Source organism: Oryx dammah, unplaced genomic scaffold (genome assembly GCF_014754425.2).
Source record: "Oryx dammah isolate SB20612 unplaced genomic scaffold, SCBI_Odam_1.1 HiC_scaffold_27, whole genome shotgun sequence".
Classification (NCBI taxonomy): Eukaryota; Metazoa; Chordata; class Mammalia; order Artiodactyla; family Bovidae; genus Oryx; species Oryx dammah.
The window spans coordinates 112,168,831-112,196,108 of NW_024070211.1; the positions used below are offsets into that span (position 1 = coordinate 112,168,831).

The 27,278-nt window shown below is 44.3% G+C and overlaps 1 protein-coding gene across 5 annotated transcripts in view; it reads left to right on the top strand.

The window, feature by feature from the left end:
* Positions 1-27,278, top strand: part of RAPGEF4 (Rap guanine nucleotide exchange factor 4) — a 331,531-nt gene that overhangs the window by 240,223 nt on the left and 64,030 nt on the right. For 4 of the 5 annotated variants that reach the window (XM_040229358.1, XM_040229357.1, XM_040229359.1 and 1 more), the window contains 5 exons: positions 2,420-2,541; positions 4,042-4,225; positions 22,035-22,119; positions 24,788-24,848; positions 27,194-27,270. In XM_040229358.1, the coding sequence (XP_040085292.1) occupies positions 2,420-2,541; positions 4,042-4,225; positions 22,035-22,119; positions 24,788-24,848; positions 27,194-27,270 (529 nt within the window). Of the gene's footprint in view, positions 1-2,419; positions 2,542-4,041; positions 4,230-22,034; positions 22,120-24,787; positions 24,849-27,193; positions 27,271-27,278 lie in introns of those variants that run through there. The other variant, XM_040229361.1, reaches the window with a different exon arrangement.

The following is a 27,278-nucleotide window of genomic DNA, read 5'->3' on the forward strand; positions in this document are numbered from 1 at the left end:
TTTCCCTTCAACTCTGGAAGTTCATCCTTTTTTTTTTTTTAAGTCTATAGTTCCTACACACTGTTATACTTTTGAGGGAAGTAGAGGTTAAAACACCTGTCTATGGCCTCAGGGAGAGAGCTCAACCTCTTTAACTAATCAAGTGACTCTCAAAGTCTCATACAGCTGAAGGACTTTTTACTTTTTAATTTCTTTTCCTTAATTTAAAATGTGGTTATGTTTTCCCAAGTGTTGACTTGCGCTGGGGAAATTCCACTAAAGATGTCATCTTTGGTGACAAATATTGGAAACTGGAAGTCAGAAACCATAATCTCTTTCTTGCTGCATAGTAGTAAGATTTTAAACCCCTGAAACATAGGTGTTAAGTCTATTCCACACCCTATGACACAAATTAATGATCTGTTGATAATGACCCATGAGGCATGGTTTCTTTTTCCTGCAGGACATTTTGAGTGCCTGGCCCCAGATCTTGGCTCCAGTTTCATCCCCTCCCCCACTCCTGTTTCTCCCTTCTATCATTACAGCAGCCTTAGGGGTCAAAGTCTCCCCCAGATGCAGTGTCATCCCCAGTGATCACCACACCAGAGGTCAGCTGTGAATCTTAAAATAACTAAATGTTGTTAATCGAGAGGAAACCCATGATTCCATCAGCTACAAGTGGCACAACCGTGTGTCTTTGTTCTGACTACAAGATCCTTATACCCTGTCCCAGGGCCCCAAAGCCCTGGGATCATCTCAATTCCATGTGCTTTTTTTAGTAAAAGTAATCATTGACTTAAAAGCCACATTAGATTGATTTTTTAATACTTTTACATGACTTTTCCCATTAATAAATTCTCAAATTAGAAGAGGAACACGATAGCTCATACATTTAGTACAGGACAAAGAGTACCTAGGTGCCTCTTTGCCCATTGAGGCTCTGATGTGTAATAGTCTGTAATCAGAGCAGTCTTGGAAATCTAATAGCCTTCTCAGGACATCTTCCTTGTGTGGTGGGTCAGATCCAAATTAGAACATCCCAGGATCTCTGATAGATTTCAGAGTTCCTAGAATCTTAGAAATGGACATGGCCTTCGAGGCCATCTTTTCCTCCTCTTTTCTTTTATAGATGAAGAAAACAATTAAGAACCAGAAATTTGAAATGATATAGATAGAATCATGCAGCTAATATGTAGCAGACCTGGTGCTGGATCTCATGACTCCTCCCGGGCTACGCTCTTCCTAGAATGGACCAGCACCAGGAATCCCCTCCAGTTCAACTAGAGAGGAACTCCCTGGGCTGCAACCAGCTTCAGTGCCTCAAAGATGGTGGCATCCTCCGCACAGGAGGTGAGGCCACCAGTGACGTAGTTCCAGCTGTGGGCAGCCAGCTGCTTCTGTCCCTTAGGGTTCCTCCCTCAGACTACGTCATCCCATTTCCTCCACTGAATAGTCATGCCACAAACACTCCTCTCCCCACAGAAGTTTTCTGAACATGTGTGTATGTGTGTGGTTCTGTGCTTCCTAACTAATGCACATCTTAATAGTTTGCCCATCCTGACCACCTGACCCCTGAGGGGCGTCATAGTGGTGAGTATGTGCCTGTACAGAAAGCATTTGGAGCTCTTCAGATGACAGGCTCTGTCGAAGTGCTGATGTTCATTACATCGAACTTTTTTTTCAAAGAGATTTGCATCACTAATTGCTTGTTTCTCCCAACACCCCTCTGAGGAAGCTCAGTAGTATTACTTGAAAATAGAAAGTGGTATATAATTTTGCACTTATCCAGAGCCTGTCACAGAGCACCTCCTAGGGCCTCAACAAACCTTAACTCATTCCTCACAAAGCTCAGGGGAAAGAAGTCAGAATGATGCTTTGCCTTCATTTGACTTCCCTGGTAGCTCAGATAGTAAAGAATCTGCCTGCAATGCAGTAGACCCAAGTTCAATCCCTGGGTTGGGACTGTCCCCTGAAGGAGGGAATGACTACCTACTCCAGTATTCTTCCCTGGAGAATTCCATCCTCAGAGGAGCCTGGCAAGGTACAGCTCATAGGATCGGAAAGAGAGAGACACAACAGAGAGACTAACACTTCATTTGACCCTGAAATTTTCTGGGACCAGCTTCAGAGTTTCTGGCCCTGGAAGTCACTTGCCAGATCATGCTTCTTGCCTAGCAACCCTTCTGTCTCCCCTGGGGCTGCAACTTCTGATGCTCTTGCGGTGTTTAGCCCGCCTTGCCTAGAAGGTTGCCTGTGAGTTGAGTGGTCTTATTGGTTTGTCCAATAGTTTGAGAACCTGTGGCCCTATCATGTGGTGCTTTGTTTGCCAAAGGGTAGAAGGGCACCACGCCTTTCAGGAGGGGCTCCTCTCAGAAGCCATCTCCCATCCTTCATGTGTGAGTGGGTGACCTCCCTTCCTTTGTGTCCCGCCACTCTTCAGACAGTGCTGTGTGGGGACCGAGCTGGTGGACTGGATGCTGCAGCAGACTCCATGTGTTCACTCCCGAACGCAAGCTGTGGGCATGTGGCAAGTCCTGGTAGAAGACGGCGTTCTCAACCACGGTAAGATGCCACGCGGTCCCTGGAAAACCCTCAAGAAATGCTGAGCGTGTTTCCCTGGGCTGGTTGTGGCTGCACTCCCACATGGGCCAGAAAGAATTATGATCTCTTTAGGGACCCGCAGAGCTGGCGTCTTCATTTAGCAATACAAATGCAGCGAATAGATGCCGTTGATTGCAGTGTTCCACCATTGTACCTTCCTAACTTGGGAGAACGCGTGAAGGGAAAATGAAATTGCAGCCCGAGCGCGTCAGTTCCAATTATGTTTATTAGTTTGCATTCACGGTTCATTGATAGCGTGATTATACTCTGAGCATCGCACAGCAATCCTGATGCAGCGGCCAAATGAGAGCAACGAAGTGTGTGGCCCGGCTGATGACATGAAAGAGTAATGAATTCAGAATCTGCCTTTTCTGGGAGAGCCAATTTGTGTACCCACGCAATGACCGTAGGTAAAATCATGCGTGCTCTGTGGTCGTAGCTCCTGATATCTAAGCAGAGTAGCAATTCAGGACAGGAGTGGGACTGTGGTTTAACCCTTCATGCCATTTGTTTAAAGATCACTTTTCCAAACAGACAAACTACTAAAATCTTTCCTTTAATACCTGGGAATGTAGTGATGGTCTTGCCAGTGTTTCACAGACTTGACTGTGTATGCAGAACACCCGGAACTCTTGTTAAAATGCAGACTCTGATTCAGAGAGTCTGCATTTCCAACAAGCTCCCAGATGATGCTGATTCATATTTCTGAGCAACAAGGATCTATCACTCCTTACCTTTGGACGGTGTTGATGCTCCCTCCTGAAAAGGGGCTTAAAACTTTAAGACACATAGATGACAGATTATAAACCAAGTTCATGCCTTTGGCTTTCAGAGATCTAAATCTTCTGGTTTAAAGGCAATATGATTTAAAAAAAAAAAAAACTCTTTAAAACTTGAACTAGAAGGAAATTATTATTAGATACTAGGGGTATCTGACCTAGATGGTTGGTCTTGTCAGCTTTGCTCAGACAATTTTATTTTAATTTTTAAAGTGCAGACAGACGTGGTTATAAACAGTACATATAAAAAGAAAAAAAAATCATGATGCTGATAAAGTCAGGTTTTTTTAAGTCTGTACTTTGGCAAAACTGCTATAGAGCATGATCTGGCAGTTGGTCATTTTCCTCTTCAGGATGTGTAACCCACACACTAGAAAATGTCATCAAGGCAATTTCACTGGTCAGAGGGCTCATCTCGGGGAAGTTGGCTGGTTCTCATAGGAGAGTCCCAGGGCAGCTCAGGAGATGGGCGAGTCAGAGAGAGCTGTGAGGTACATGACTGCAACCCGGAGGTCCCCTCTTCCAGCTGCACCGCCCTGGGCGAGGCCACGGGAAAAGGGTGAGGAGTCCCACCGCCTTGCTGCCACTTGGCCGTCTTGCCCGACACCATCATTCGTTTCTGGTAAACAGGCTGTGAGGCAGAGGTGCCCACAGCTGACGCTTGCCCCCATGTTTCCCGTAGTGGATCAGGAGCACCACTTCCAAGACAAATATTTATTTTATCGATTTCTGGATGATGAGCACGAGGATGCCCCTTTGCCTACGGAGGAGGAAAAGAAGGAGTGCGATGAGGAGCTGCAGGACACCATGCTGCTGCTGTCGCAGATGGGCCCGGACGCCCACATGAGGATGGTCCTGCGCAAACCGTGAGTGAGAGCCCCCAGCTGGTCGTTGGGGCCACCCTGTGCGAGGCTCGCCCCTGCGCAGAGGGAAACGCGGCTGACTTCAAAAGTCCTGGCCTGACTTCACCCAGGGCCAAAGGAGAGGCCACCGAGGGGCCGTGTTTGCCTCCTGTTATGTTCTTCTACGTTTGAGCCAGATGGTTCCATTTCCCTTATTGCATGAGTTAAAACTCTGGAGACTTAGCAGTTGGCTCAGGATGTCAAAACGGAGTCCACGTATTAAACCACCTTTGGTCCATGACAAACAGAAACTGCTCTGCTTCTGTGCCAGACTGGGGCAGCCCCCTTCTTTCTAATACAGTAGGACAGGGGATGTCAGGACTGTAGGCTTCATGCCAGTTCTCCTAGGCCACATTCATTCATTCAGCACATTCTTCTGCCCCATGCAGAGCCTTCTCCCCTTAGCTTGAAGACACATTCTTTTTTAAAAAATTGAAGTACAGTTGACTTACAGTATTGTGTTAGTTTCCAGCACACAACAAAGTGATGCAGTTCTATATTTTTTTTTTCAGATTATTTTCATTATAGGTTATTGCAAGATATTGGCTATAGTTCCCTGTGCTATAGAGTTAATTCTGTTGTTTATCTATTTTATGTATAGCAGTTTCCCTCTATTAGTCCCAAACTCCTAATTTATCCTCCCCACCCTCGCTTTCCCCTTTGGCAATCATAAATTTGCTTTCTATGTCTGTGAGTCTTTCTGTTTTATATATAGATTCATTTGTATTACTTTTTAGATTCAGCATATAAGTGACACCATATAACATTTGTCTTTGCCTGCCTTACTTCACTTAGTATGAAAATCTCTAGGTCCATCTATGTTGAGGCCAAGGGCATTATTTCATTCTTTTTATGGCTGAGTAATAGTCCATTGTGTCAATATATATGTACCACCTCTTTATCCATTTATGTGTTGATGGGCATTTAGGTTGCCTGCATGTCTTGGCTATTGTAAATAGTGCTGTGATGCACATAGGGGTATACGTATCTTTTAGAATCAGGGTTTTCATCTTAAAGACACAAGAGGACACCACTGCTGTCTTAACTCTTCAGGGCTTCTATTCATCCAGTGAGGTGCTCCCTCCCATCCAGCTCAGTGGAAACCTACCTGAGCATCAGTAGCAACCTGCTCACTAAAGTTGAGGACCCTCAAGTGTTTAATCAGATCAATCCAGAAAGATGCTGTTGCTCCCTCCCTCTGTTTCAGTCAGTTGCTCAGTCATGTCTGACTCTCTGTGACCCTACGAGCTGTGGCACACCAGGCTTCCTTGTCCGTCACCAACTCCTGGAGCTTGCTCAGTCTTGGGTCCATCGAGTCAGTGATGCCATCCAACCATCTCATCCTCTGTCATCCCCTTTTCCTCCTGCCTTCAATCTTTCCCAGCATCAGAGTCTTTTCCAATGAGTCAGTTCTTTGTATCAGATGGCCAAAGTATTAGAGCTTCAGCATCAGTCCTTCCAATGAATATTCAGGACTGATTTCCTTTAGGATGGACTGGTTGGATCTCCTTGCAGGGCAAGGGACTCACAAGAGTCTTCTCCAGCGCCACAGTTCAAAAGCATCAGTTCTTCGAGGCTCAGCTGTTTGGGACACTCCACGATCCCTGTGGGGCACACAAAGAAGCATGTGCCTCAGTTCTAGCCTCAGGGAAACCTTCTCACTAAGCGGTGACTTGGCACATGGTCCTGCACCCACTGCACACAGGCTTTATGTTTTTCTGCTGGAAAGGAAATCCCACTCCACCCAGCAACTGGTGCCAGCCAGCTGTGGGTGTCGACTCTGAGTCACTGGCTTGGCCAACCTCCATTTATCAGTGGGTCTCGACAGAAGCATTGCACTTGAACACATCTCCCGTGTCCTTCAGACCAGCTTCCTGGTGTGGGCCCCACCTCCAAACAGCCTTTCACTGCACCCTCCTTCCCTTTCCCCAGGATTCTTCCCTTTCCTTTGCCCTTACTCTGAGCTGCAAGGAGGCTCTTCAGCATAGCTCATTTTTTGTCACAACTTTCTCTTAATTGCACACCATGTGTTTCAGAGGCCTTCCCTCTACCCAATTAGCATCATCATCCTTAACTCCACGACCATGGTTCTCAGTTCCTTTAGCTTCAAACAAAAATTTTGCTGGAAAATCCAAAATTACCAAACAGAAAAGCCAGAGCTTCGCTGATCTCATCATGAGTCGTACTCAAGAAACCTGCCCAGCAATTGATGTTCTCTGAGCCCTGAAGGATCATGAGGTGGAGCAGTGGGGGCGGGGGGTGGAGAGACGGGAGAATCCCCTGAATTTGGGGAACTCAGATGATGGCCCTCATGCCACACTGTGCTCTTGCCCTTAGACGCTTCTCTTCCCTCTTCCCTGTGGTCCGTGTCTCACCGTCCCTTGTTTACCTCCGCTTCATGTCCTGGCTCCATCCCTTCTTGCTGCCACCTTCATTCAAGCCCATATCACACAGTGGTTCTGAAACAGATGCAGGCCAGCCCCAAGGGGCAGGCATCAGAAATTGTGGGAGGGGGTTTTGGTTGCCACACTGCTGGCATTTGCTGGCCAGTGGCAGGACCTAGGGATGTTGAACACACTCCACTACCTAGAACCCTACAAAATAAGAAGCTGCCCTGAACAGAAAACCTCTGTTGAGAAAAATTATTGTAAACTGAGTTTCTTAGAGGCGAAGGCATAGCTCATTTTACTTCATTCATTTAGTCATTTAACCAATATTTATTGAACATCTATTTTGTCCTAGATTCTATGTTAGTTGCGAAGGCTGCAGCATTAAACTAGACGGTTGCACCCCCAGCCTGAAGCTTTCTGTCTAGGGCAGGAGCCAGACCTTTAACAACTAGTTATGCAAATAATCATTTAATAACAGCTGCATTGTATGCTACAGAGGAAAATGTAGTGTACATCAATAGAACATGATCTGAAGAGGGAAACTGAACTTGACGTGGAAGTCAGAAAAGGGCATATCCCGAGCTCTCTGCCTTACACCAAGCAGATTATCAGCAAACCTTGCTGAGTGATTGAATGAACAAATGAACCTAAAGCCCCAGCTCTGATGTTCCCTCAGCTCTCAGTTGCTTCAAGGGAGACAGAAATGCCATTCAATTCACGTATATTTTTGAGCATCTGCCAAAGAGGTTTTTTGAAAGTAGTGAAATGGTTCCTGCCCTTGGAGAGTTTGTAATCCAGTGGAATGTGCGTGCTAATAGCATGTTAAGTCGCTTCAGTTGTGTCTGACTCTGCGACCCCATGGACGGTAGCCCCCCAGGCTCCTCTATCCATGGGATTCTCCAGACAAGAATACTGGTGTAGGTTGCCATACACTTCTCCAAGGGATCTTGCTGACCCAGGGATTGAACCCATGTTTCTTCTGCCTTCAGTATTGGCAGAAGAAGGGTCTTTGCCACTAGCGCCACCTGGTGGGGATAAGGCACTCCCAAATTAGATTTGGATGCCACAAACATACTGAGCGCCGGCTGTGTGGAAGACAGCATGCTAGGGATATTCGTGCCAATTGTTTGATTCACCCTTGCAAGAGCCTGAGAGCTGATGTCATGAGTGTCCCTTAAAGTAGCCTGTATTTCTTTTCCTTTCCTTCCTTCCACTAACTCAGAGATCCTTCAGAGAAAGTTACATTACAAAGTTTGGACTTTTCCAGCCCATCTCTGGCTGTAGAGTACAGGTTTCACCAGTATCCCAAGATACATCATCTTGGGTGCCCTTAGGATTGTCCCATCTTTTCAGGCTTTATGAAACTTCGAAGATTGGAATTAAACTGCTGGTTCTTCTTGTGCCTCAATACTCTAAGCTTTTATTTCTTTGCGAATGACCGTCCCTAATAGATGGAAGAGTGAAGAAGGAATCTAATTTTATGAGACAGACTTCCGACTCTACACACAGACACACACACCATTTTTTATCAGATAATAACCTTCGAAACTTCTACTGTACTTTAAGTGGAAAGAAAATAAGCTGAGTTCATCAAGAATTGCTGCTGTCTCTGCTGTCCTTGCAGAGAACAGCTGAGCCCTTTGCTCCTGGGAACTTGATGGTATACTTGCTGGTCCTGGAAATGCTGACTTTTGACTGCCCAAACTGCCAAGTCACTAGGAAATGTGGAGGCATGAGCTGTATTGGTTCCATATTGACCGTGGCGGCTGCTGCTGCTGCTGCTGCTGCTGCTGCTGCTGCTGCTGTGTCGCTCTAGTCATGTCCAACTCTGTGGAACCCCATAGACGGCAGCCCATCAGGCTCCCCCATCCCTGGGATTCTCCAGGCAAGAACACTGGAGTGGGTTGCCATTGCCTTCTCCAATGCATGAAAGTGAAAAGTGAAAGCGAAGTCGCTCAGTCGTGTCCGACTCCTAGCAGCCCCATGGACTGCAGCCTACGAGGCTCCTCCGTCCATGTGATTTTCTAGGCAAGAGCACTGGAGTGGGGTGCCATTGCCTTCAGGACCCCCCAATATTGTAACTCAGCACAGCTGCATTTTATAATAGTCACCACTGCCCGGGAGGTTGCAGAACTCTGATAATTACTGGGAAAGAAATAACACAATATTCTTTGATGAGAAGATTACTTTGAGAATTTGATTGTATAATGAAGATGTTGCTTTGAAAGGTACTTCCTATTGTTCTGAATCCGAGACTCGCTAGCAAAAAAAAAAAAAAGTGTCACTTGTTTTGACAGGCTACTTAGAAAAATTCTCTGTTTATTACATTAACTGCGGCATTTTAACTGTCAAACTATGAAAGAATGTTCTGTAGTTTAAAAAACAGAATAGAGCTTCAGGGGGAATTTTTTTGGCACACTCTTGTTGCTATTGGTATTGAAAAAAAAAAACATATATTCTGAATGTGAAATTAGCTTTTTATGTGGTGGCAGGCAGAGTGACTCACAATGCCCCCCCCCCGGCCTCACAGGTGCAGACCTGGGTGGCTTTGGGGGCAAGTGCTGTACAACAGTGACAGTTTGATGGCGCTGTTGTTGCAGCTTCCAGACAGGGCCAACAAACCTAAAATGAGCTTCTGGAGCTTATTGTTTTGATTTTGCTTTGTTTCTAAGTCTAAAAACAAGAGGGTACCCTACAGCAAATAGATACAGTAGAGACCCTTACCAGCAGAAACATATATTCTGGCTCCCTTTGAGCAAGTACTTTGGAGAAGGGACTGTGGACAAAGAGATGTGGAGTGAGCAGGTAAACAGAATGTTATAAGCTTGAGGCCAGCTGGACAAAAAGAGGCTTCAAGGAGACAAAGAAGGCTCTTGCCATACAAGGCCCCCAACTTCTTCTTCCGAGTAAAGTGAGACCTAGTTCTCCACTGTTTAGAAACTGTCTATCAGAAAACAGCCTACAGGCAGGAGGGAAATGAAGTGGATGCCATTTCCCGAATCTAATTCTAGGTCTGTCTGAAATTTTGAAATTCCCTAAAAGCCTGGAAGCTTGTCAATTGGGCCTGAGCAGAAGGGGAAAAAATGAAATTATATATATGTATATATATTTGAATTTTATATGTATTTTATAAATTATATATAAATTTATATGTAGTCAGTCACTTCAGTCATGTCCAACTCTTTGCGATCCTAGGGACTGTGGCCTGTCAGGCTCCCCTGTCCCCGGGATTCTCCAGGCAAGAATACTGGAGTAGGTTGCCATGCCCTCCTCCAGGGGATCTTCTCGACCCAGGGATCAAACCTGTGTCTCTTAAGTCTCCTGCATTGCCAGGCAGATTCTTTACTGCTGAGGCACTGGGGAAGCCCACATAAGTTTATATTTGTTGGTTTTTGTTCAGTCGCTCAGTTGTGTCTGACTCTGCAATCCCATGGACTGCAGCACGCCAGGCTTCCCTGTCCTTCACCATCTCCTGGAGCTCGCCCAAACTCATGTTCATTGAGTCAGTGATGCCATATCGTCTTGTCCTCTGTCGTCTCCATCTCCTCCTACCTTCAATCTTTCCCAGCATTGGGGTCTTTTCTAATGAGTTGGCTCTTCATATCAGGTGACCAAAGTATTGGAGCTTCAGCTTCAACATCAGTCTTTCCAGTGAATATTCAGGATTTATTTCCTTTATGATTGACTGGTTTGATCTCCTTGCAGTCCAAGGGACTCTCAAGAGTCTTCTCCAACACCACAGTTCAAAAACATCAGTTCTTTGGCCCTCACCCTTCTTTATGATCCAACTTTCACATCCATACACGACTACTGGGAAAACTGTAGCTTTGTCTATACTGACCTTTGTCGGCAGAGTAATGTCTCTGCTTTATAATATGCCATCTAGGTTTGTCATAACTTTTCTTCCAAAAAACATCAGTTCTTCAGCATTCAGCCTTCTCTATGATCCAACTCTCACATCCATACATAACCACGGGGAAAACTATAGCTTTGTCTATATGGACCTTTGTTGGCAGAGTAATGTCTCTGCTTTATAATATGCTGTCTAGGTTTGTCATAGCTTTTCTTCCAAGGAGCAAGCATCTTTTAATTTCATGGCTGCAATCGCCAGGAACTATATACAAATATATATATATATTTATATAAATTATATATGTATATTTGAATTGCTAGCAGGTTCTGGAGTCTACCAAATGGTCAGAAACTCATAATCTTAAGTTCATTTATTTCATGTGCTTGAGTAATATTTTCTAACATATACTGTGGGGCATAAGATTGAAAGGAAACAATTTAAGATAATCAAGTGATATGAGAAAATACCAGAAGGAAGGAAGAGGTGTTTAGACAGCCACCACCTGCTGTTCCACACGTGTGCTCTAGAGGGCATGGGAGAGATTGTGTGTTTTCTCTTCATTAGCCGAGCCTGTTTTAATGATCTTTACCTGCCCAAGCTGTTTTTGGAGGGTGTGATATTTGAAATCCTGATAGTTATAGGAAAATTTGTTTCTTCAGTGGAACCCAGATTAGCAAGCCTAAAACCATTAGTCCTTAGGCTTGTGATTTCTTCTGGGATATGCCAAGAGAATGTTCAAAGTAAAAAAAAAGTCCATCCTTAGATGCAAATCAAATGAAAACAGAAGCATGACTAAAAGAGCTGATCTTTAGGAAATAAAACAATTCACTATGGAGCCTTTTCCTTCACCGCATGATGAACTTTGCTTTTGTTTTTCCTGAAAAGACCGCTGTGCCCTAAGTGTAAGTTTGTGGAATTTACCAGAAGAAATGACTGCATTAAGTGGGCTGTTTCTAGAGTTTAGATTTGCCTTCCCCCTATGAAAGCAGTTTACTCCTTGTTCCTCATGTTTACATGCCCAAGAACCAACCTATGGATTGATGCTATTCAGACCCAGATTTGGGAGAGAAAAAGATGGATATAGCTGCCGTTTACAGTTTAGGCATCATTATTAGATTACCTCAAGATTGTTATGCCTTTTTAATGTTCAAGTTGATCTGTTCATTGCATAGAAAATTTGGAAAGTACTAAAAAGAGTCAGAATAAATAACACCTGCCAATCACATCTTCCAGAGATTATTATCATTAACATTTTGGTACCTATCCCTTGATTATTCTTCGGTTCCTAACTTTTTACACTTAATAATATAGCATGGCATTCTCCATGCTATAAAGGTGGGACTTTTAATAGGGGCCTAGTAGTCTATCCTTTGAATACTCCTTAGTGCGATCAGTTTGTCACCGTTGGGTGTTTAGGTTGATTCTCAAACCCTTTCTTTTTAACCACAGCAGAAAATAAGAAGTGCCCTTCTTCCCAGAACAAAGGAAAAATTCCTAGCCTAGCAGGGGTGCAGGGGTGGGTGGGGCCAGAAAAATGTCAAGAAAGTTCCAGTAAGGAACCAAAGACGTGCCCCAGAGCAGGCATGTGGGTAAATGTGGCTGGAGAGTTAGGCCGAGGTCAGGTTGAAGGGGGTCTGCTTTGCTTTGTGTCTTGTGTATTATTTTATAGCCATATGGAGCACCGTTGACTAGCTTAAAGGGAGGTGTGGCACGGCCAGCTTTGCAGTAGGTAGGTTTCTCTGCTATCTGTAGAGAATGGATTGGAGGGCCCGAGACTAAAGATAGAATGCCGGATACTGAGTTTTTCGAGAGGAGAATTAATGGTATTTTGAGAATTTAATGACAGCTTTTGAGATACATGCATTTGACCTAAGAGTCTGCTAAATAAAGTGAAAGTTACACTAAGCACAAAAGCCCTGGATTCTGGTCTTACCAAGTTACCAGTAAGTCCCCCAACATCTTCAGATTACAAGTCTCTTAAACTATAACATGAGTTTAATACCTGCTTACTCTCATCCCCTGGAGAAGGAAATGGCAACCCATTCCAGGATTCTTGCCTGGAGAATCCCATGGACAGAGGAGCCTGGCAGACTACAGTTTGTGGGATCGAAAGAGTCAGACACGACCTAGTGCTATCTTTCTTACTCTTTCCCAGTTTCACAAGGGATTGTAAATGGAAAAACAAATACAATAGTATTTAATTACAGCCAACGTTTATTGAGCACATGTGTGCTAGGCACTGTGCTCAGCAATTGTCTGATTCTATTCTTTCAACAGCTCTTTGAGGTAGTTATTAATATTATCCCCATTTTATGAATAAGAAAATGAGGCTTATGTTAAATCACTTGTTGTTTATCCTGAAAGAGGGGGACTCGGATTTGGTCCAGGTCTTTCTGACTCGAGCCTGTGTTCTCTTCTGCGGTCTACCACCTGTCCCAGGCCAAAAAGGCTTCAAAACGGTCTCTTGGCTTTGTTCTTTGAGCATTGTTGAGGAAACATGTCATGGAAATCTGATTTTAAAATAGTTACTACAGACTAGTCTCAGTTCATTAAATGATGACTATATAGATCTATGCTGTGCTGTCCTTAGTTGCTCAGCTCAACTCTTTGTGAACCCATGGACTGTAATCCACCAGGCTCCTCTGTCCATGGGTTTATTCAGGCCAGAAGACTGGAGTGGCTTGCCATGCCCTCCTCCAGGGAATCTTCCCAACCCAGGGATCGAGCCCAGGTCTCTTGCACTGCAGGTGGATTCTTTACCATCTAAGCCACTAGGGAAGCCATATAGGCCTGAATGAAGTTCAAATATATCATCTACTTTAGAAAAAATTCATGTCAACACACGTCAGGATCATAGACAAAACATAATAGTTAAATATGATTTGCACTATACCTTTTATATATATAGTGACCTCATTTACATCCCCTCTTGGAACCTCAGACTCACTGTGCGAACAGAGTAGTGCTAATGTTATTACCCACAATTTACAGATGGAGAAACTGAGCTTAGTGGATTCTGAGTGTCTTCTTCATCACGCAGTAGTATATGTAGCTGAACCAGGGACAGAGCCCAAGTCTGCTTACTCCAAATCCAATTTTATTCTTTTTTTTTTTTCATGAGTAATAGTATTTCATCTCTAACAGATAGCCTCAAGTTCTTTTCTGGTGGATTTACTGGACAAGCAGTGGAATGCAAAGAAATATCTTTCTGTCCCTGATTCATAAAAAATTAATTTTTATAAAGGAAAAATAATATACCCACATAACATTTCCTCAAAAAATGCTTGCATTTTCTATCTGGTATATATGTCTCATACACAAATGCAGGTAGCTAGCTATAACTATCTGCTTCCATCCAAATTTGTTTTTCTCAACTTGCTGCTTAGGTATTTTAAAGGAAAATATTTGTGGCTGTATCTTTGAAAAGGTTTAATGGTACACTTCTATTGTGCTCTGATAGTAAACGCTTTTGCTGGGAGAGTTTCTGGCATATTTAGCTTCTGAACTTGAAAAACCTCAAATCACAATGTCCCCAGACACTCAGGTCTCAGAGGCACTGAATTATGGAACCTTTACCCCATGTCCTGATGGGGATGACCTCATTTGTCTCAAATATTCTCGAGGCTTTTACCCTTAAGAGCAGTTCTAAACTGCATTCATTTCTGACTTCACAAAGAAGGGAAGAATCCCCATGTACACAGGGTTTGCAGTCAGAACTAGAGAATGTCTAGTCGTATCTGATAAGCTTAAAAGGGAAAAACAAGATGGCAGAGGAGTAGGTGGATGTGGAGTATGTCTCTTTCCACGGATATCGCAGGAATACACCTTCAGATACAGAAATGCTTGCAGAACTCCAGCTGAGAGCAGACCAGAGTACCTGACCACTGGAAAATAATATGCAGAACCATGCAAAACTCGAGATCAAGCCCTGAGCCTTTGGAGTGGGAGCACTGACTCCAAGACCCTAGATTCTAGAGAACTCACCCTAGGGAGTATCAAATGGTAAGAATTTCCACGGAGGAAACCACTTGAATACAAGACCAGGCATCACCCAACCACCAGAAGCACTGTGCAGGACGCCTCATCCAAACAACAAACAAAATACAAACAAAAATACAAACTCAGTCATCAGCAGATAGGATTATCACCTCACTCGGCCCTGCCCATCAGAGGGAGGAAAAAAAAAAAACTCAGCACAAATCTCACCCTATATGAAACTTACACAAACCACTGGGCCAACCAGTGGGCAGAAACCAAAAGGAAGAAAGAATTCAGCCTTGACACCTGGGAAGAAGAGACCTCAAACACAATAAGTTTAAAAAAAAAATGATGAAAAGGCAGAGAAATACTGCACAAATGAAGGCACAGACTAGAAACACAGAAGTCCAAATAAATGAAGAGGAAATAGGCAAACTACCTGAAAAATAATTCAGAGTAATGACAGTAAAGATGATCAAAAACCTTGAAAACAGAATGGAGAAAATGTATCTGATAAGCTTAAAATGTCCTTTTCTGGGTTGAGGGTAAGGTGAGAGGGTTGTGGCGTGTCAGGGAAATGAGCCGACACAGCGGGGGAGGATGCCTTAAATGGCCCATCACCAGGCTCTGGGAATGTCTCAAATACTTAAGAGCTAACTCTTAAGAAGCAAGTGTCCTGGGAGGTGAAGAAAAGAAACAAACACATTGTGCTGGTTTGTTAGACAAGGGGGTGGGAAACCACACCAAACTTTCCTTTAAGGGAAGTGGAAGAGTTGAATCTCAAGAAAATCTTTTAAGAGCACTGGAAAGTGCCTCATGCGTGAGAAATGAAAGCAGGAGAATCAGGACTGAGGTGGAGTGTTAGCACCAAAATAAAGCATTCCAGCCCCAAGAAAAAAATAGTAAAGCATTTCCTTTATTTTGATGCTTGACCAGGTCTTAGATATTTATAACACTGACTTTTCTGGGTATTTTTCCCACGCACCAGGGAATAAGTCTACCAGGTCACAAGTCTAGAAGAACTGGGTTATTTGTCTTTCACCTGCCCAGGTTACCACTGGTCATGCCAGCGTGCCTGCTTGGTGCCTGGGTGAATCCCTCATTTTATCCATGTTCCAATAACCAAAGAGCTCTGTCTCTGACCTTGATAAATTCCTTGATAAAATTGTATTTACCAGCAGCTTCCAATATCACCTGAGCCCTTCCATCCTTTAATGTAGAAAATGCCTCTCCCTCCATCCCCGTTTATTATCTTGTCTATAACTAGACATTGCCGCCAGAATGCGTCCCCTGCAGAAACTAGGCCTTTCCCCAGCAGGATCCTACAAATCCCCATCAATGTGGCACCACGCAGGTTTGTAAAGAAGCAGGGATGCCTAATGCCTCTCCCTGTGACATCTGGAGAAGGACAAGTAAAGACCAGATACATTCACATGCTGCCACTCAGAGCAGCCGGAGAGCCCATTCACTTCCCTGGCCTCGCAGGTCCTCTGTGAAGGTAACATGCGAGGTCCCTCCTCCTGCTCGATCAGGGCACAGTGTTCCCTTGGCTCTTGCAAGCCAGATTGCCTTCAGCCCTGGGGACCCTTTCATGACTCTTTGAACAGGCTGGGAGCTGATTTGTGGGATCCCTTCTCCATTTTTCTTTCCTGTCTGCCCCTACAAAGACCAAAGCATGAAAGGTACTCAATGCCCCTGTCTGCCACAAGAAACCTGCTTGTAAAATGCGACTTTGTTCAGTGATGATGGTGGGGAAGTAGGTGGCGCACATGGAGGGGAGAAGCTTCGTCTGAGGCCAGAGCAGAGAGGTCTTTTCTGAGACACCAGATGGCACGGCAGCTCTGAGCTGGTGTCCCGGCCAAGGCTCGGCCTGTTCTGTTGCTGCAGCCACAAGTTCCAGGGCCGCTGGGCTGGGGGAGGGGCTCCCATCTGACTCCCACTCACGGACACAGGAAGGTCACGCCGACTTCGGCTCCATCTGGCCTCCTCCCCGGGACCTTTTCAACCTTCAACCCTAACAACATGTTGATGGAAACCCCTCCCGGCACACCTCTCATGAACGCTTTTGTTGCTTTGTCAGCTGTAAAGGTATTCATTTTCTAACGCCAGTCTCTGCTCACCTTGCCGTCCTGACTTCTCTCACCTCGTTAAAACGTGTGCTGTAAACAGGACCAAAAGAACGGTTGCTGTCTGGGCGGATCACCCAGCGACAGTGGCCTGCCCTGTGATGACACTGACCGCTGTAGACCACAGGCTTGTTGCTGCTGTTGTTTTCCCCCCTTTCATTCAGAATGGTATTTAGGACTCAGAGACTAAACTGTTTCTAGGCTTTGTTCCATTTGGTTTCACATGGCTGTCATGGGTTTCTCCAGAGCATCCAGCAAGCCCCATGGAAGGCTTTATTTCTTGGTTTTGGTTGCTGATGAATGGAGGACCAGGGGTAGAATGAGTTCCACGTGGGTCTCTGCAGATTGGCCAACAGCACCCCCACCCCTGAAGGCAGTGGGGGCTGTGCTTTGGGACAGGCCTTGCTTTCTATGAGAGGCACATGGGGAGCAAGCAGGCTGAACCCCTCCCTCCTGTCCTCCCACCAGTTGCCAAACTCAGGAAGCTCTCCCAGGAATGGGGCCCTTCCCAGGAAGTCCCTCCCGGGAGAGCTCCCACTTCTCCCCCGCCTCTGTGTCTGGCAGGAGGGCCCAGGGCTTCCTTCTCAGGCCCCTCCCGGACATTTGTCTTGGCAGGTCTCAAGTTGGAGCCTGGGCAGCCTGCTGCTCACCGGCCCCTGCCCTGCGTGGGGGGGTGATGTGATGAACCCCTGGGACCTTCTCCTGCCCTTGTCTTATCAGCAGTGCTGTCTTCCTCCTGTGCGGGTTTCCTTCTGTGAGCGCAGAGCTGTGTCTGCCTCCAGGGCTCTCTCAGCCATTCTGTCCCCATCTGCTTCCTATCAGCCAAGAATTCCCGAAGCACTCCGATCTTGCCGATAGTACTATTTTGTGGTTTGTCACGGTGGCGTGACTTATTTTCAGTGCTGTTTTGGATTTTAAAACATCTTTCCTGTTATATGTTTAGCACGGCAGACAAAATTCTGACCAAAACAAGGATCCAGTCCAACAGGTGCTGCTTGGTTTTTGACGGTCATCTCTGTTCAGGCCCCCACTGAACTTGACTTAGACGGGGTAGCTTTAGCTGATAATTTCTTAAAACTGGATGAGTAAATTTATAGTCCTACCAAAAAAAAAAAAATGTCTTTTCTATCTTTGAATGGGATTTGGAGTAAGAGGTCAGGTCCAACATTTTCATCCTGTCTCCTCCCTCCATTAATAATTAACTGCTTACCATGTCACATATGTGTACTATAGTTAAAGAGAATTGGGTCATGGGCATCTTGTCTTACTGGACCTTCAGTGCGGAGGATAACAGAGCATAAGGCCTTCAGGATACAGAACGAGAACTGGTCCTTGGTACTGCTGCCACCTCCCCAGGGCAAACCCTGAATTTAGCAGAAATCATGAGAACTCGTGCATTCATCCAATGAGATGTATTGAACACCTCCCACTTTATCAAGTCATCCTGCATGGGCACCATATTTCCAGTGTATCAATGCTTTGTGTATATTAGCTCATTTGATCTTTACAACAGTCCTATTTATTATCCCTATTTTTACAGATGTAGGAACCAAGCATTAGACCAATTGGATACCTAGGAAGCTCCTATTTTAGATCTCAAATCCTATTTCTGATATTAACACAGTGCCCTTTGCACTACCGGATGCTGCTTCTCTTGAGAAGAGCAGTGTAGAGTCATGGATTTCTAAGCAAATAACATTCTGCATAGTATGTTTCAATTGCGACAGCAGTTGGACCATGAGCCTTGAAAGAATAAATTTTGGAGAACCAGTTTTGCCTCAGAGAGGGGATATCTGAGCTGGGCTTGTAGCAGAAAACACATATCCCAGGCAAAGAGAAGAACACGTGAAGAGTCTTAGAGGTGTGAAAGAGCACTGCGTGTTTTAGAACCGGACACATGTCCGGTTATGCCTCAAGCACAGAGCACATTAGCCAGGAGGAAAGGTGTGAAGAGGAGAGATGGGTCTAGAAAGGTCCACTGGGACCAGCTTAAAAAGTTTTGTGTGATGATGAGGGAGCACTTCTGGACAGACTGAGTTTGTGGGTTGTCTGGGAACTGATGGTCAGAAAGCTATTGGAGCTCAAGAAAGAAATCTGTTTGGAGATTAAAATTTAGGTCTCGACATCACATAGATGAAAAGTGGGGACTTTTCCCAAGGAGACAAGGTAGAAGGAAGTGAGAACAGAGCTGAAGGCAGCCTGGGGGCACAGCACAATTCATGAGATGAGCAGAGAAACGACAGACCCTAAGAGACACTGAGGAGAGATGCCTGGCAGACAGGAAGAGCCCGCAGGGCATATTGTTCATCCTCATATTTTAACTCTTGGATGAAATTTGGTGATTTTCAACATAATGGGATTTGTAGATCTTAAAGGCAGCACTTAATTTTTCAATCTGTAAGACTTGATCAGTGTGGATTTCATGTTGATACTATGTGAACCCTCTTCCTAAACTTGTAGACATCTGCTCCCCAAATTTCAACTCTGAATCTAAATTCAGATGTAGATTTTAGAGCTAAATTCTGACCTTTCTTTTCCCAGATAGGTTTTTTTTCTCCCTCCGTAATAGCTCCCCCTACTCCCGCCCCCGTGGAGGTGAGAATGAGACCCGGTGACTGTTTTCTCCTTTAGCCAAGCTTCTAGGAGGGTCCATGCTATTTGCAGCTGATGTCAAGAAGCAGGAACAGCAGGGCTGCTCCTCATGCTGAAGAGCCATAATCCTATTACACCCACCTTGAAGCTTTCACGTTAGTTGCCTCTATAGCAGTAGATGGACTGAGGTGACTCAATTGACTTTTAAATCTCCAATGGTCCCAGTTTCAAAATCCCCATGTCTGAGTCAAGTAGTAGATTAGGCCCCTTACTAAGAAGGCCTGGCTCCCTTAGAATCCCTGTGGCCGTAGCTTTTCCTTCGGTGTCTGTGGGTCCCATACTTTCTGCGTTCCGTATGTGTCCTTAATGATAATCCTTGGCAGGAGGTGAACTTGGCTGGCATCTCCCTGGTTCATGGATTTAGTACCTGTCTTTGTACAGGCAGGATTAGGAAATGTAGAAACAGTCCTCTTTGTTTCTGTAAGAGAAGGCTATCATATTCTTTGGTTCATTTTAAAGCTGTCCTTGAGAAGGTAATGCCCAAGGTATACAAAGAGTTTTCTTCCAATTAGCCCCCTTTTGATCCGAGATATGGTTACAAATTATCTAACGCAACTATTTTAGAATATTTATAATTCAGTTTCAATAGCTCAAAGTACTTATCTAACAATTGACTAAGTTCTAGATATAATTTGCTGAACCAAATGTCATACTTAATTTTTAAGTTCATTTTTCTTATGCAAGGGCTTGAGTTTTGGATATCATGCTGCTGCTTTTTTTTCACTTACACAAATGAATATGCAGATACCTTCCTATTTGCTGCTTCCTTTAGCTCTCACATTACTCTCACAAAGATATCGTCCCCAGTTTACAGAAGAAACTGAGTCTCTGACATCACGTGACTGGTCAGGGGTTGTACGACGGTTAAAACCTGATCTTCAGCCTCTAAATTCAGTGCTCTGCTCAGTACAGCAGCAAGACTTCCGAATTTACTTGATCAAGGAAAGATTTACTCTTTTTTTTTTTTAATTGCCATGCCACACAGCTTGTGGATCTTAGTTACCTGACCTGGGACTAAGCCCAGGCCACATCAATGAAAAGAAAGCATGGAGTCCCAACCACTGGACTACCAGGGAATTCCCAAAGAACATTCTTTATAGTACAGTGTAATGATAGAACACCACTGGTAGCTCATTGAGGTTTAAAGGTTTTGTATATTGTAACATTGAATAATACCATAAGTTACTGAAATTTTAGGACAGTGCATAACACAGGTGAAGATTGTGTAATAAGTAACACTCATGACTACAATAGTCATCTGAGAGTAAATGCCACCTGACCACCAATGTGGAGAGTGACTTCCTAGAACTCTCAGAATTAATAACACATTTGTTTGTTTGTTTTTTTAGTTTCAAAAACATCAGGGTTCCTTATATTGCAGAGAGCAATAGAAGATCCAAATTACTGACCAATCATCCCTTTTTCCATTGATGTAAAATTAAACACGAGTCATGATTTCAGACAAAGGTCCATCTAGTCAAGGCTATGGTTTTTCCAGTGGTCATGTATGGATGTGAGAGTTGGACTGTGAAGAAGGCTGAGCACCACGGAATTGATGCTTTTGAACTGTGGTGTTGGAGAAGACTCTTGAGAGTCCCTTGGACTGCAAGGAGATCCAACCAGTCCATTCTGAAGGAGATCAGTCCTGGTTGTTCATTGGAAGGTCTGATGTTGAAGCTGAAACTCCAATACTTTGGCCACCTGATGTGAAGAGCTGACTCATTTGAAAAGACCCTGATGCTGGGAAAGATTGAGGATAGGAGGAGAAGGGGACAACAGAGGATGAGATGGTTGGATGGCATCACCGACTCAACGGACGTGGGTTTGGGTGGACTCCAGGAGTTGGTGATGGACAGAGAGGCCTGGCATGCTGCGGTTCATGGGATCGCAAAGAGTCGGACATGACTGAGGGACTGAACTGAACTGATTTCAGAATAACTACTGACATGAAAGATGATCAGAAATCCTCTCAGTCCTTCCATGCCAAGATGTCCATAATGTGTCCAAACCTCATTCTTAAAGGCAAGGGATACGATAGTAGTTTTAGAATAAATTATAGGGAAAAAAAACTGTGCAGAGTATACTGATTAACATCTCATGGAAGAGTGGTAGACCGTGGGACAGAGTTTGGGGAATGTGATGTATTCTTTCCTACTTTCCCTTTCGTAATAATTCCACACACTCCTATCTGCCTTCTGCTCATCTCATGTCCTCACCTCCACAGGGAGGTGAGAAAACGTTGTTTATATAAATCCTTTAAGTCCTGTGGTAGAAGCATATTACACAACCCAGAACAATAGCGATAGCAGCATTATTCTTCTAGGCTAAGATATCACATAGGATCCCAAGAAATTTGTGTCAGTCATCAAGTTGATTGAACCAGCAGTTCTGGTGCTGTTAAAAGATAACTGTTGATGTTGATTAAGGTAGTAATGAAAGGTAATTTTGTAGAATCATCATCTACAGAGTAAGAGATCTAAGTTAGCCAACTACGATGTGAGCAGAGATATTCCTCCCTCTAAGGTTGGAAGGGAAGGGGATTAGGTGCAGTTTTGATTTCTTCCATGTCCTTCCATCAAGGAACAGGTTCATATCAAAATTCCCTTTAGGAATTATCATAGCATCATCTCTCCTCCTGCCAGGGTCTTCTTATCAGGATTTCTCCTAAGAATTCCCTGATTTCATGCTTTACTGACCCCTGAAGCCCCTTCTGTATTTCAAACTCGAGTAATGACTTTTATCTCATTATTTCCTTGTTACTTTTTCCTTTGTAGACCTGGACAGAGGACCATGGATGACCTAGAAATTATCTATGAAGAACTCCTTCACATTAAAGCCTTATCCCATCTTTCTACCACAGTAAGTTGTCTCTTAGCTGAGCATGGTTGGGGGCAGTTTGAATTAAATGCACGGTTAGGACTGGGGGAGAGGATCATAGTCTGAGGGAGGAACAGGATGCCTAAATTCTACCTCATAAATCACCCCTTCTCACTCTCCCGAGATGCTAAGGAAGTTATACATACATACAATCACCAAAGAAGGATCAAGTATTACCATATTATTAGGAGTTGCCCTAAATATTAGAGCAGCCTGATGTGAGTGGAATTGGAGCATATACTTCAAACTTCCCAAGCCTTGGAAGCTGCCATAATTCGACACAGAGCCAGGCCTTAAGATAGGTTTTCAGTCCCTTCCATGAAATAAAGAGCCATATGGGGCAGCACCGAGAGAAATCAAGATGACCTGGCCTGGCCCAGGGGGCCCAGCTCCACCCAGTTTTGCTGCCAAATTGAGAAAAGAAGCAGAAGATGCCAAAGCGCATTGGTTCAGATATTTTAGGGCATAAGAGCAACACTTGCTGGTGGAAAATGGCCCAATGCCTGTATCTGACTCTGAACGTTTCCATGATTAGGACGTTATAGAAAAGCAGTGGGCAGAAATGCCTCCTGCCAGAGGAGGGCACAGAAACATGAGTTCCAGGCAACGGAAGTCTCCTATATGCTAATAATGAAGAATAATGAGGATGATGATAATAAAAAGTTGTTCCAACATCTACAGGTTATATGCCATGTTCGCAAATGGCATGCCAGGCTCCTCCGCGGTGTCTGCCTGCCTCGTGGGCCTTTCGTTCCCAGCTCACGAGGTGATACCATGCTGCCGGTGTCACTCGGTGGCAGCGTCTGCAGTCCCCGCTCTGGGCTGTAAAGCCCAGGTCTCTGCTGAGAGCAGTGAGGCATTCACCACAACCCCAAGTGGAGTGCTGCAGACCTTCCCCCTTTAACCCAGACAGGGCTGCCTCCACATGCCCCCCCTGCCTGCATTCCTCGGGTCAGGAAGCTCGCTCACCTACACGGGGTATCCAGGGGTCTGGTCCAGCCCACCCTCCCACCTCTCTCTCCATGGTGGGATACGTCCAGCGTCCAGGGGCCTCACCCAGGGAGCTCCCGCATCAGTAGGGGAAGCAGCCGAGGCCCTGCAAGCTCATGCTGGGGAGGGGAGTGCGGGAGACCCTCGTGCCCTACCTGCTGTCTGAGTCTCCACCCTGCATGATTCTTCCGCAGCCTTGGAAGAATCATGGGTAGGAGAGAGGAGGGGGAGGCTTCTACCTCAAAATCCAGGTCCCCAGGCACTGTGGAAATTCTCAGGTTGTTTGGTTCTTAGGGAGACAGAGCCATAATTTGGGACCATAATTTGGAATTTAAAAAGAAACAGCTATCAAAATCTCTGCACAGAGACTTCCCTCTTGGTATCTAAGACTCGTTGCTCCCAACGCAGGGGGCATGCGTTCGACTCCTCGTCAGGCAACTAAATCTCATAGGCCACAACTGAAGATGCCATGTGCCACAACTAAGACCCAGCAGAGCCAAATAAATAAATAAATATTTTTTTAAAAAATCTCTTCCCACATTTAAGCTTAATCATTCAACTTCAAGACACGGAGTTTTCCAACATGTGTGCACTTACGCATGACGTGTGAAGCAAAGAAGAACCTCCGGGAGCAAGGGCTACATGATACTGTGGATACTCTCACCCTCTCACCAAGACAAAAGATAGGCAGAGAAGTTGCCTAGGTCTCGTGCACTTGCAACCATGTGGTAAACAGTCTCTGGGACGCTGATCTTGTATGAATGAGCATATAAAATAGCTTTTGTAAAAGTGTCAAGAATCTAGTGGCACAAGACATGGAAGCAGCCAAACTGTTCATCGACAGATGTGTGACTAAAGATGTGGTATACGCATGCGGTGGACTGCTGCTCTGCCATAAAAAAGAACAGTCTTGCCATTTGCAGCAACATGGATGAACCTAGAGATTATTGTGCCAAAGCAAAGTCAGACAGAGAAAGACAAACGGATCATATATTACTTATATGTGAAACCTAAAAAAAGTGATACAGAGGAACTTATAAAACAGACACACAGATGTAGAAAATAAACTTATGGTTACAAATGGGGAAGGGAAGGAGGGATATATGTGGAATTTGAGATTAACAGATACAGTCATGTCCGACTCTTTGCGACCCCATGGACTGTAGCCTATCAGGCTCCTCCATCCATGGGATTTTCCAGGCAAGAGTGCTGGAGTGGATTGCCATTTCCTTCTCCTGGGGATCTTCCCAACCCAGGAATTGAACCCGGGTCTCCCGCATTGCAGGCAGACGCTTTACTGTCTGAGCCACCAGGGAAGCCCAACAGATACAACTACTACATATAAAATAGATAAATAACAAGGCCCTACTGTATAGCATGGGGAATTGTATTCAATATTTTATAATAAAATACAATGGAAAATCAGAAGAATAGACATGTGTATAACTGAATCACTTTGCTGAAATATTGTAAATCAACTAGACTTCAATTTAAAAAAACAATCTAGTGGCCCATGTAGTGGAAGTTCTAGGTGGGAGGAGCAGCCAGGCCGAGTGAGAGGTGGCTGGGTGGAGGTTAGCGCTGTTCGGAAAGAGAGCAAGTCCCTTCCCCACACCCCGAAATCTGGCTCTTCCCTGAACTCTTTCTCTTTTTCTTCTAGGTGAAACGGGAGTTGGCAGCGGTTCTCATTTTTGAGTCTCATGCCAAAGGAGGGACTGTGTGTAAGTGAAGGCTGTAATGGTGCGTGGTGCCTGGCATGCCGCCTCCCAAGCATGTGCCCCTGGAGCCTGACCGTAAATGCTCCCCTTTCTTAGGCCTGAGACAGACTTGCCAGGATGTCACGTGGCACATTTGTTTTTCTGGACCCGTGATTATTCCCAGCATGGCTGTGGCTCTGCAGCCTGGTGGGTGTCGGGTACCGGCACGGGAGCGCTTACCAGTCAGCATCTCCACTTGCTCCCTCCCCTGCTGGCTCAAGGTCGTGTTTAAAGAGGGTGGGATGAAGTCACACTGTCTTCAGGGGAGAGTGCAAGCAAAACCTTCACACAGTGACCTCACTTCAGTTTTGCGGCTTGGGAAGACCTAATCTGTCTCTTGAGAGGCTAGTTAGAATAGTGTACTCTCCTGCTTGCTTCTCACGCTTCCACTATCAGCTCCAAGCCTGAGAGAATTTCTATGCCCAGATATTTATGTAGTACTACTGTGTAGTGGAGAAGGAAACGGCAACCCACTTCAGTACCCTTACCTGGAAAACTCCATGGACTGAGAAGCCTGGTAGACTACAGTCCATGGGGTCGCAAAGAGTCAGACACGACTGAGCAACTTCACTTCACTTTCACTATGTAGTATCTCTCCAGTAAGTACATCGTAGTTTAGTTCTATGATCATATTTGGGAGCAAGAAATTGAAAGCGTTAAGTCGTTCCGTTGTGTCTGACTCTTTTAGACATGGACTGTAGCCCTCCAGGCTCCTCTGTCCATGGGATTCTCCAGGCAAGAATACTGGAGTGGGTTGCCATGCCCTCCTCCAGGGGATCTTCCTGACCCTGGGATGGAACCCAGGTCTCCCACATTGCAGGTAGATTCTTTACTGTGTGAGCCCACTGGGGAAGCCAGAAGGCCTCTTAAGAAATTGAAATTTCATATTAATAAATGTGAGCAGAATTATTTCCACTAGCATTTCCCACTTCCCCTACAAAACCATTCTTGGAAAACATGGTGAGTAGGGTATTCAAGACACGAAACGCCTCCTCTAATTTCTCTTGGAGAATTGTAAGACATACCAGCATGCTCTGTTTCTTGGGAGTTCTACAATAAGGAAAAATTTCACACCACTTAAACTGATACTGCCTTAACCTAATGAAACATAGAAAACATTTTTAATGGATACCTGTTAACTTTTCAAGAGATCATCTTTGGAAAATCTTGCTCTTTCTTCAGATTGAGTTGTGTTAGTCAAATAAACAGAGACCATGAATTATAAAAGCGAAGAGTTAACATCGATGTTTCAAATATTTTACTTTTAGTCCTCAAAAGTGTATATCTAATATCGATAGCTACTTTAATAAGAATGTTTTTTCTTTGCTTTTTAAAGGTTCACATTAACATTTTAAAAATGTTTATATTACTGGTGACTTACAACTTCTTTTGTGCTTTTCCTTCAATCCTTCTGACAGTTTTCATTTTATTATGAAATATTTAAGTATTTCAGACAAATCACTAGAGATTGTTACAAACCCCTTTTTTAAAAACACTTTTATCAAGTACTAACCTGACACTCTATTTTTTCATATTTTCATTTTTTATATTTTCTAAAAAATGAAATCCTATGTTTGAAGAGTCTCTGTTTCCTTTTTTATCTCATTCTTCTCTTTTCCTCTCCAAGGTAACTCCTACCCTGTATCATGTGGTAATCATTCCAACTCATTTTAAAAAATATATATGTAGATATGTATCCATCAACAGTATGTAGTTCTGATTTGCATGTTTTCAGACTTCACATTGGGCTTCCTGGTGGCTCAGTGGTAAAGAATCTGCCTGCTGATGCAGGAGACGTGGGTTTGACACCTGGGTCAGGAAGATCCCCTGGAGAAGGAAATGGCAGCCCACTCTAATATTCTTGCCTGGAAAATTCCATGGACAGAGGAGCCTGGCAGGCTACAGTCCATGGGGTCAGAAAAGAATTGAACACACTGAGCGACTAAATGATAACAAACTTCATGTTGTTGGTCAGATTACTTTTAAAAACTATGTTCTATAGCTTAGTGAGTTTTGATGAGTTGTGGGGGGAAGTGGATTGCTTTAAGGAATGGATTGCTGGAGAATTAATAGCAAATATATATCTGTAGGACATAGCGAGGAATGCAGTGTTCCTGTTTATTTCATGTTCTGAAGAAAAGGAAGTAATATTCCACCTGAATAAGTTAGTATTTGCTAGCTTTTTTTTTCCCCCCTTCTGGAATTAAATGCATAATTCTGAGGCCTTTAAAATGATGATTTGATAAGCTGTAATTTATATTGATGTGCTTCTATTCTTGTCATAAGTCTTTTTTTCTTTTTGTATCTAGTATTTAACCAAGGGGAAGAAGGCACCTCCTGGTACATTATTCTAAAAGGATCAGTGAATGTAGTCATTTATGGCAAGGTATATAT